Raw genomic sequence first — 11,983 nt, forward strand, 5'->3', positions numbered from 1 at the left:
GATAGGAGGTCGGGATAGGAGGACGGGATAGGAGGACGAGATGTGAGGATGGGATATGAGGTTGGGATATGATGACGGGATAGGAGGTATGGATATGAAGACAGGATATGGGGTTGGGATATGACAACAATATATGAGGATGGAATATGAAGTCAAAAGCCTCCTCCTTTGTTTATTTTCCTCCCCAACAAGGATTAGGAAGGAAAAACCGGGCAACGCCGGGTACTCAGCTAGTATACATGGGTAACTTTCCATTTGGAAAAGAGTGAATTGAATTTGAATACTTTTGAGACTGTAATAATCTTTCTTATAGTATAGCGTTTACAGTATATAAATGTATTTCTAGTTTAGTCATAGTTTATTCGTTTTTTGCCCTTTATACGTCCTAAAGCCTCACTATCAGTGTCAGTCATGTTTTTTATCGCTGTTATCATTTATTATATATTAGTCAGGGAATCTCCAGTGACAAGAAAACAAGAAAGTTCCAAAGAGCTAGAAAACAGTAAGTTGTCTATGGCCATGTTAAATGATCAGGATTCCAGCTTACTTAGATCTTCTAATCTAAAATATAGCGTAGAAACATACAGTAGTGTACACTGTCATTACTCATCTCAAATAGTGCACAAATATCAGGAGACGCACGTGACCGCTACAAAGCGTCGTCTGTATACTGCACCCTCAATATATTTCATGGTTTATGCTAACCTGTCGCTGAAAGTTTAGGTTTCTCTTTGCTAATTTTTTTAATTCCATATCCTCTGGTGTATAGATCAAAAGAATATCCTACATTTCTTATTTCAGTATTTGATATACCGTATTTTTCGCCGTATAAGACGCACTTTTTCTTCCCCAAAACTGGGGGGAAAAGTTTGTGCGTCTTATACGGCAAATACCTGTCCTATCGCGGCGGTCCCTGCGGCCATCAATGGCCGGAACCCGCGGCTAATACAGGACATCACCGATCACGGTGATGCCCTGTATTAACCCTTTAAAGCTGACCGCCACGTCTGAAGCGAAAATAACACTAACCCGGCTGTTCAGTTGAAATCCAGGCGTCCCGAACAGCTTACAGGACACTGGGAGGGGCCTTACCTGCCTCCTCGGTGTCTGCTCCGTGCCGGGATCCCCTGCACGGCCGGCGCTCTCCTTTGTCGTCATCACGTCTTTGCGCATGCTGTCCCGTCATCCAATAGGAGCGGTGTGCGTAGCGGCGTGCGTAGCGGCGTGCATAGCGATGTGATGGCGGCGATGAAGAGTGAGGATACTGGGCAGCAGAGACGTTCCGGAGCAACCGGGACACGGTGACAGCGATGGAGGGCGACATCCAGGGCAGCGGTGGCGAGCGGTGATGGGTCCGAAGCGGCGGGGACACGTGAGTACTACCTCCTATACCAGTGGTCTTCAACCTGCGTACCTCCAGATGTTGCAAAACTACAACTCCGTTGGCTGTCCGGGCATGCTGGGAGTTGTAGCTTTGCAACATCTGAAGGTCCGCAGGTTGAAGATCACTGTCCTATACTTTACATTGTATTTGGTTCAGAATCTTTATTTTTTAGATTTTTATCCTATAAAATTAGGTGCATCTTATATGCCGGAGCGTCTTATATGACGAAAAATACGGTAATAAAACTGAGATGAATTCCCCTTTGAGTCCTTACCTGAATAACAAAGCACATTCTGTGTCATAATTTAAAGCTGCGTCTTTTTTTTATGTACATTTTTCACATTGTTTCTACCCAGAACCAGTACATATCAACGTTTGTCCACGTTATGGAACCTTCCGATGTTCATCGCAATGTACTGTTTATGTGTTCTTGCGAAATATATATATATATATATATATATACATATATATATATATATATATATATATATATATATATATATATATTTATATATTTATATATATATTTTTTTTTAACTAAGTTGAAAATAAAGATGAGCAAGTTACATTGATAGTGGCTGATCATGAAAAGAAACCCCAGGAGCATAGGCACACTATAAAAAGCTCTTTCAGGAAGTCATTATGCTGTTGAGGGAATAAGAAAGTTAAGTCAGAGAGTTGTGAAATGTTCTCATTATGGGTCATCTTGGTAATTATCTGACATCTACAGATGGAGTCACTTCTTAATCAAAAGAATGAATCATTACTGATATTGATTCAGACCAAGATGTTTGAAATAATGAGTGTAGTAACTCAAGTATAAATTCAACTGTAATTTTCAGCAACTTCTCCACTGAATTTTCATACTAAATAATAATGAAATATCTCATTTCATTTCCTGCTAATAGTCGGAAAATGGCCATGCCACTGCAAACTAAATTGTCCCTGCATAATCGGCATGTTCAGTCCTAGCTGGAGGAAGGTCGCTAATGTTTACTGTCTCATTGATGGTGCGCTATAATTACCCCAGCTGCTTGCCGATCGGCTTTGCAGTACTTAATAGTGAACATTATTGTTTTTAACCATAAAACAGTTGATGTGATCATTATGAACCTAATTTAAGCAACAAGGAGCTTTGTTTCTTTACATCAGGAGGGCCCTGCTGCTGCTGCTGGGGAGAAAGCTTTGTTTTATTTTTCCAAGAAACACCTGTCATTCTTCCATGTCGAGACAGGAGAGAGAGCTTAGATGTGTTTTTTTACGCTTTGCATCAAGGATTCATTTTATGTTTTTTTTTCTCTTTCTCTTATAGATACAATTGAGATTTTCACTATACAGCATTGCTTACAGTGGTCTAATGAGGTGGTAATTGCCACATTAAACATTTACGGTATAAAGCTTTATTACTAATAGCCACAAGATATGTGGGTCCAGGGTGTAATAGGTGGAGTATTATAACCACGGTCTCTTGTTTTCTTACCTAGTTATTGGGCTTTGTAATTGCTACAGGAAAAGAAAAAAAAAGAACATTTAATAATGAAGGCCCCCTGTATAAAGGCTTGAATATATGTAAATACATTGATCCCCATATAAGAAAAGGATATTAAAGGGGTACTCTGCTGGAAAAAAATTTTTTTTAAATCAACTGATGCCAGAAAGTTAAACAGGTTTGTAAAATACTTTTATTAAAAATCTTAATACCTCCAGCTGCTGTATGCTCCAGAGGAAGTTCTTTTCTTTGTGAAGTTCCTTTCTGTCTGAGCACAGTGCTCTCTGCTGACACCTCTGTCCGTGTCAGGAACTGTCCAGAGCAGGATAGGTTTGCTATGGGGATTTTCTCCTACTCTGGACAGTTCCTAAAATGGACACCAGTGTCAGCAGAGAGCACTGTGGTCAGACAGAAAGGAAATTTGGAAAGAATTTCATGCGGAGTATACAGCAGCTGATAAGTACTGAAAGAATTAAGATTTTTAAATAGCAATAATTTACAAATCTGTTTAACATTCTGGCACCAGTTGATTTCAAATAAATTGTTTTCCTGTGGAGTACCCCTTTAAAGAGTTCTGGTTTAGAGAATTCCTGCATCCTGTGAGTATTTCAGTTGAGTAGGGCAAAGTCCCCTGTCCCCCCTCCCCCACACCACAAGGTGTGGCCATGTTCACACGGAAGGTTTTCAGTTGCAGCAGAGTCCCATTGCATTTCCTCGGCAGATGTTTCCGTTGGCGGCATCCACTTGTAAATGTATTGGCATCTATGGAGACACTACATTTCTGAACAGTCCTAGGAGCGGCAGAACATGCAAGTTTGCGTAATGACATTCCACAAGTTTTCCGCCTTCTGAACATAGCCTTACTCTGGGGTACCTGGAAGGTCTGGATATTACATGCACAGACCATTGACTTTGATTTCAACTGTGTACGGCCTCATTTTCCCTGTGATGGGGCTGCAAAGCAGCTTAAAACCTAGTCATCCAAAGCAGTGTATGCTTTGTAACTCAGGGGAAAGCAGTATCACTGGGCGCGGATAGAGCACCCTGACCCTGGAGGCTACAAAGGAAGCGAAGGAAGGTAGGTTAAAGTCTTATTTATTTTATTAGTCAGACTGGGGACCGTACTAAAATAAAAAATTCCATTGGACAACCTCTTTAAGCACAGAGCCGGGTTTACCATATGATTCACCCGGCTATATTTATCTATTCTGCTCCATTAACGTGTGGGTATGGCAGTACCACACACAACTTTTGGAACCCTGTTTGTTTGTTTTTGTTTTTTGTTTTTAAATAAAGCACCCATGTCTTTCTAATCCAGCCAATGCATATTGTAACTATGATATTACAGAAAATGCTGGAAAATACGGTATATTTTTTTATTTTATTTAGCATTTTCTGTTTATACCGATATCCTATATGAAAATCACCATGCGCCTCTATAATTCGCACTTACGTTTATTACCCCGAGCTTCACGATGACTCCTGTATAGCGTATGAGCGATTAATTTATGAATTTACACTTAGTGCTTCATCTTACTCAGAATAGCTGTTAGAAAGTGATAAATGGAAGTGGAAATTGTCTTGCTAAGATGAATAGATTTTGTATTAATTCCAGATAAGGATAAGTGACACTAAACTTGATTCCAATTATTTCGATTTTAAAGTTTCCTAAAAGGGAAAGAAAAAGTATAAAAACCCTGCGCACTAATCATGTCAAATACCTAGAAAGCTTTATGGACTACACATTATTGTCCATTATTCCAGGACTCAGATTCAATTGCTTGCATTTTATCATTTTAAAGCCAGGGAACGATCTTTTAATTAAGACCCAAATTGCTAAATACAGCATTTGAGTTACTGCTAATGACTAGTCCTTACCTCCTCTCCCTATGATTATTACAGCCATGGCCAAACTATAACATTATCACATCACACACCGCTTGAAATTCATTTATATGTAGACGCTTGTTCTGGAGCTATAAAAGAAAGCTGGATTCTTTGTATATTCTATATTTTAAATTGGTGTGATATTTATACATATAATACACGTGGCAGGCACGTCACTTTATGAGAAATGTATGGACATTATAGGGAGTCATTAATGATAATCAATGACGAATTGTTGAAGTACTTGATTAGTCTGACATTTTTGGAAAAAGTCATGGTTCTAAGAAATGCAGTAGGTTCTCCTGTACCCTCTATACAGCTCTGACCTTAGAGGCTTGGGATATACTTATGAAGATGTCCTGCATTATCTACCGTATTTTTCGCCGTATAAGACGCACTTTTTCTTCCCCAAAACTGGGGGGGGGGGGGGGAAAGTTGGTGCGTCTTATAAGGCGAATACACACCTATCGCGGCGGTCCCTGCGGCCATCAACGGCCGGGACCCGCGGCTAATACAGGACATCACCGATCGCGTTGATGCCCTGTATTAACCCTTCAGACGCGGCGATCAAAGCTGACCGCCACGTCTGAAGCGAAAATAACACTAACCCGGCTGTTCAATCGGGCTGTTCAGGACTGCTGCGGTGAAATCGCGGCGTCCCGAACAGCTTACAGGACACCGGGAGGGACCTGCCTCCTCTATTTCTGCTCCGTGCCGGGATCCCCTGCATGGCTGGTGCTCTCTCCTTCGTCATCATCACGTCGAGGATACCGGGCAGCAGAGACGTTCCGGAGCGACGGGGACACGGCGACAGCGATGGAGGGCCACATCCAGGGCAGCGGAGACGAGCGGTGACGGGTCCGGAGCGGCGGGGAAACGTGAGTACTACCTCCTATACCAGTGGTCTTCAACCTGCGGACCTCCAGATGTTGCAAAACTACAACTCCCAGCATGCCCGGACAGCCAACGGCTGTCCGGGCATGCTGGGAGTTGTAGTTTTGCAACATCTGAAGGTCCGCAGGTTGAAGATCACTGTCCTATACTTTACATTGTATTTGGTTCAGAATTTTTATTTTCTAGATTTTTACCCTATAAAATTAGGTGCGTCTTATATGCCGGAGTGTCTTATATGACGGAAAATACGGTAGTAAGAAGACAATCACAGTCTTTAAAGGGTTTGCCCATTGAAGCATAACTTAATTCCTAAGGGGGGGTTGGAGGCAGGGTCTAACCGCCGGGACCCCTTGATCTGCAGAAAGAGACCCTGGCTCTTATAGAGAATGCATGCAGCAGACAACATGCACTACATTTATTTCTATGGGAGCACCAAAGATACCAAAGTACAGCATTTGGGAAAATCCCCTGTGGAATACCTGGAATAAGGGAATGCTGTAAAACTTTACTTCCTGCTGGATCCACTTCCGGCTTTTTAATAAAAATGTATGTGGGAAACCCTAAGTCCTATAAGGCTGTGTTCACTATGCTTTTTTTTCTTCCTGTTTTATGTATACATTTTACACTTGAAAAGAATAATACAAATGTATATGTTAACAGATTCTAAAAACTTAAAGTTTTAAAAGAAAATCACTTGCAATATATCCTTATTTTGCGATACACAATAGCATAGTTTACTACTAAACAGCTTTACCAAAACTCACAAAAATGCAGTATGATCCTACTCTAATTTGTGAGGTGCGGCTTCAAAGGATCGGACTAGTTTTTATAGCACATCCTATAGCTGTGTGATCAGATTTGATCTGGGGAATTCAAAGTGAGCACCTTAATACAAAGAGAATAGAAAGCGCTCCATGGCGTAATGATAACCGCTCAATGTGATTAAGTGCTTACCGTGGTTGGCTGTGCCGGCCAGGCACAACAATGGAAATTGCATATATGATCAAACAATGTCTCTCTACTGCGCTTCTGTCTGTGAACAGAATAATAGAATTGAATTTTCCTCCAAAAGGTGTCAGGGTTCAGATGGTGCTGAGAGGACATCCATGCAAAGGACAAAAAGAAAGGAAACTTTATTAACCCAGAACTCAATGGTTTTCTCAGCTACCGGCCACTTCCTCAGGCACCTGTAAAAGTCTTAGGAAGTGGCCGGCAGCCAAGAAAGAACTGCATACCGGATTATGAAGTTTTCTTTCTTCTGACCTTTGCGTGGAAGTTCTCTCATCTCGGAACTTTTTTTTCTCAACCCGTTCCTGAACCATTCCGTATATTTTTTTTACATTTTTTTATTTTTTATGTTTGGGCCCAAAAGATCAAGCATATGTCCCTTAACCCATTATCACAACATGCTTAAAGCCACAGCAGACAGTTTTATTGATGTTTTTCTTTTCATGTTATTTATTTTATATACTATATTTTTGTGTCCGTTTTTTGGTCCAAAGTCAAGTAGTTAAAGAAAAAAAAATTAAACTATGAATAAAAGACTGATACTCCTCCCCTCATTCGTATCTATTCCTGTGGTTGGCTCAGAACCCTGCACCAAAACTGCGACAGAAAATGATTATTTAGGGAAGTAAATAATCTTTGAACATTCAACCGATTTTTATTCAAACCAGTTCTTTACAAATAATAAAAAAAAACATTCATGTTTCCTTTTTCTGATCTAGCTGACTGAACTATGTCAGGAGAATGGATGTCTACGGCAGCAGCTGGAAGAGAAGAGGCTTAAAAACCATCAGCTGGATGTCCAAGTGGAATCCTGCAACCAGACTTTGTCTAATGGTTTCACTCATCTGAAAGCTAACGGGCAGAAGAATGGTTTCTATAAAGAGCCAACCCCTAAAAATGTGTTATCCTGCAGCCACAGGAACCAGACATGTTGTGATAAACAATTTCAGATTCTTTCTCCTAACCAGGAGACAAAGGACAATTTAAAAGGAGTACTGAACCAGTTGGTCGTCAAAGATTCAGAAGATAAATCATGTTGGATACAACATTTTGCAGATCTTTCTGACCTTCTACAAGGGAACTACAATGAGATGAATGGACAGAAATGAAGTAATAATGTTATCATTGATCCTAGCCTTAATATTTTCATATATACTGCTCTAGATTTTTGGATTATTTTATATAAAATTTGTCAAGTGACTGTCTGTGTTCAGGTGGTGGTCAAGTTCTACCACGAAGAAACTTTTAGGTCATTCTCTACATTGTTAAAGGGGTACTCCACCCTTAGACATCTTATCCCCTATCCAAAGGAGAGGGTATAAGAAGTCTGATCATGGGGGTCCCGCCGCTGGGGACCCCGCAATAGCACGCAGCACCCACCTGTTACTGCCCCGGAAACGCTGGAGGGTCTGGCTCCCGACCAGGGGGACGGAAGATCTTGACGTCACAACTCCGCCCCCATGTGATGTCACGCCCCACCCCCTCAATGCAAGTCTATGGGAGGGGGCGTGACATCCGTCACACCCCCTCCCATAGACTTGCATTGAGGGGGCGGAGTCGTGATGTCACGATCTTCCATCCCCGTGGTCGGGAGCCAGACCCTCCAGCGTTTCCGGAGCAGTAACAGGTGGGTGCTGCATGCTATATTGTGGGGGTCCCCAGCGGCGGGACCCCCGCGATCAGACATCTGATCTCCTATCCTTTGGATAGGGGATAAGATGTCTAGGGGTGGAGTACCCATTTAAGGCCATAGTCTCATGGATCACTGTAGGAATAACTGACATTTTTATTTTTTTCCCTTTTTCAGTATTCCTTTGTTTTTAATCAATTGCATAGCTTAAAGTTAAATCACTACTAAAGACAGTTTGTTACCAATACAGTGTAAGGAGAAGTGACCCTCTTAATGGAATCACTGCAGATAATACAATACTGTTGAATGTTAATTAGAAACCTTTAATGGCTAAGGACACCTTTGAAAATACATTTTTAATTCTTTCTTTATACACATTATGGTGCAAAATGCTTTTTCTCCAGTTTTTTTTTTTCCCTTTGCCTTTCTACATCCTCTGCAGTGTGCTGCCTGAGTTCTATTTTCTATTTACACAGAAATAGACACCGCTTATATTCAAATAGTACAAAGCTTATATTCTTCTCTCCAGAAAACTGCCTTGCATCTGTTCTTTTGACTCTTTCCAACCTGTATGAACTGTCCTCCAGGGTTTCTCTCCTCCCCTGTATACCCTCCCCCCCCCCCCCCCACACACTTAGAGAGAGACTCTGAATGATTTATTTAATCTTCTCTGAGTAGCACCTGAATAGAAGGCATTTCTAATGAAGATTTTGTAGAAAGTTACTTTATTTTGCACTTAGGAACCACAAAATAAATAAAAATAAAAAAATCGGTGCACAGATGCCCATAGCATTTGTGACCACTTAAAATGGCCATACACGTGCAATAAAAGAAAAGTATTCCCAACATACGGATTTTGGCAGGATCGTCCAACAGTCATATACTGTATATTTGGAGACTTTCTGACTTCTCCAATGGCAAGTGGCAGGGACCCCGAGGACAAAGGCACGTTGGAAGATAAGCTGCTGCTAAATCTGTCTGACAGAGGTTTTTTTTTATGTCACCAAAAGAAAAAAAAATACATGCACACTTACCCGATCCCAGTTTTACATGTATAATGGGGGTAATTATTGAAATAGCTGTCAGTCACGCTAGCTTGCTAGCTTAGTGGCTATTTCTTATGCGGTTATTTTATTAACTTTCTGTGGTCTTTCATGCTGTCCTTATGCTTTTAAGGAAAAGTGGCTGCTGTGTTATCTTCATTAGCCTAACTTTCTGTATGGTGTATATCCTGTAAGGAACTTTCTCTGTTCCTGTTTACAAACTAGCCAGAAATTCACTCTCCCACTATGAAGGGGGTTAGGGGGTATAGACAAGAAAGTGTAGTATGAAGGAAATAGGGTTGGCTGAATTCCTGGCTAGAGTGTACGCTGGAACAGGAAGTCTGTTACAGGATGTACAGACAGGAAATTGGGCTACTGAAGACAACAGAGCTAACAGGGAAAAAAAGGAAAGCTTTAGAGATTACAGAAACTTTATTTTACCAATATATGTTCATTTATTAATACTTGGGCTGGCGTCCCAATTTTTTTTTACCACTTTTATTTAAAAAAAAACAAAACAAAACAAAAAAAAACATATTCGATTTTTGACATAGGAATGTAGATTTCTAAATGATCATGTACCAAGATTGCTTTAGAAAGCTATGTTATTTATTATGGATTGATGAAGCTGTACCATATAAACCATTTTATTTCTCTGTTGCAGTAGCTGCACAGTTTTGTTCGAATAACTGGATCTATTTAAATAAAACGCTAATATATTTATGTAATTTATGTGAAGTACTTTAGCTTTGCACTCAGTTTGGATTGCAATTACACAAGAAAATGACAGCTTTCTTTTTTGTTTTTGTTTAATATTTTCCAATAATACTTGAAAACAGCCATCCATTAGTAGCTTCAGGGCACAGCAAGGCTAAAGGAAATTAGCTGTCACCTATAGCTACTGAGACTTGTTATTTTATATGTGTGGAACTAAATTGTCTTTTGTGTTGAGCTTCAGTACAGAGCCCATAATTTTCATTAAAAATTGTAGTCATATTATTTGTTCTTTGTGATTTCCAAATATTAAGCTTTGAATTAAAATTTAGAGACTGTCTGTTAAAGCGATGATTATTACCTGATTAAAGAGACAATTATTGTTTTTTGTATGATTAATTATTTTATATCTTTGTATAGAAAATATTGTGCTTTATGTATTTTGGGAATGTGAGTTCATGTCATAACTGTCAACTGATGTCGGAGTGTTTTATATACCTGCACAAGCCACTTACAGCCAGATAAAGGACTGTAGGTCCAAAACATTACTACCCGAATATTATGTTCCATTGGAATTAATAAATCTATGGGTTTGTCTGTGGTGGTGTCCCAATTTAAAATTTGCTATTATACATACTCTCACTCTCATGTGGAGACTGGAATTAGCACACAGGTTAATTTGTTCAGTGCTTTTTTTGCATATCATGTTTTTTTTATGTAAGTTTAGTAGTTCCATTGGTTCCTGTAAGTCTATTAAAACACCCAGCCCCAATGGTTTCTTCTCCCACCGTAATTAGAAATTCCAACACTTGATATGTAACCCATCTAGAAGTTTTATCAAAGGGGTATTCCGGCCGAAGACATCTTATCCCCTATTCAAAGGATAGGGAATAAGATGTCTGATAGCTGGGACCCCCGCGATCTCTGTGCAGCACTTGCATTCTTTGTGGGGCTGCTGCTCCAGTCTTGGAATCCTCTGTGTTACCAGGACTGGAGACATGACGTCTCGCCACACCCCCTTGTCACATCACACCATGCCCCCTCATTCATGTCTATGGGAGGGGGTATGTATGGCGGTCATATCCTTTGAATAGGGGATAAGATGCCTTTGGCCAGAATACCCCCTAAAATACCTTCTTTGGCTCTTCACCCCATAATTACACTTCTTTGAAGGCAGCCATATCCAGGCTCTGTAAACGACCACATCTTTTGTACAATAGATGGTAATGCTTATTAATATGGATACTGTTAGCAAAAATTCTCGCCTTCTCTCTAAATACTGAACTGGGAGTGTTGATTACCCAAGGTTATATAGGCTATGCCTCTATGCACTGGAGTACTCCTTTAATTTATTGGAGTAGTGGTTACAAGAATGCTGAGAATGAGTGCTCTTGGCCTCTATCTTTTTAACTACAGATTAGTTTGCTTTACCTAGTCACATTTTCTCCACGCTTCGGGCCCGGCCCCGGAATGGTTACGTTGCCTTGACGAAGACGCACAGGGACGTTCATGCGCAACGTTTCTGTGCATCGTCGTCAAGGCAACGTCATTATTCCGGGCCCGAAGCGCAGAGAAGAGGCCCCCCCGGTGAAGATGGACAGCCCGGAACGACTATCCCTCCCCACCGGACGGTCCCTGAAGCACAGATGGCCCGGACCAGCTCACCCTTCCATCCCGCCGAGGGAAGGTGAGTACAAAACTAAAGGGGGGGGGGGGGGTCTGGATGATGACGAAGGCCCGGCAGTGGTCTTCAACCTGCAGACCTCCAGATGTTTCAAAACTACAATTCCGAGCATGCCCGGACAACTCTGAGCATGCTGGGAGTTGTAGTTTTGAAATATCTGGAGGTCCGCAGGTTGAAGACCACTGAGGGCGGAGAGTTCACTCGAGTATAAGCTGAGGGGGTGTTTTCAGCATGAAAAATTGTGCTGAAA

At 40.9% G+C, this 11,983-nt stretch overlaps 1 protein-coding gene across 6 annotated transcripts in view; it reads left to right on the forward strand.

Annotated features, from left to right (window-relative positions):
- The window catches only part of LOC130274181 (cingulin-like), a 419,288-nt gene extending 411,379 nt beyond the window's left edge, over positions 1-7,909 (forward strand). For 3 of the 6 annotated variants that reach the window (XM_056522192.1, XM_056522194.1, XM_056522195.1), the window contains one exon: positions 7,382-7,908. In XM_056522192.1, the coding sequence (XP_056378167.1) occupies positions 7,382-7,771 (390 nt within the window). In that variant the 3' untranslated portion in view covers positions 7,772-7,908. Of the gene's footprint in view, positions 1-448; positions 482-7,381 lie in introns of those variants that run through there. The other 3 variants (XM_056522196.1, XM_056522193.1, XM_056522198.1) reach the window with 3 other exon arrangements.
- Positions 7,910-11,983: the final 4,074 nt, after the last annotated feature.

Source organism: Hyla sarda, chromosome 5 (assembly GCF_029499605.1).
Source record: "Hyla sarda isolate aHylSar1 chromosome 5, aHylSar1.hap1, whole genome shotgun sequence".
Lineage (NCBI taxonomy): Eukaryota > Metazoa > Chordata > Amphibia > Anura > Hylidae > Hyla > Hyla sarda.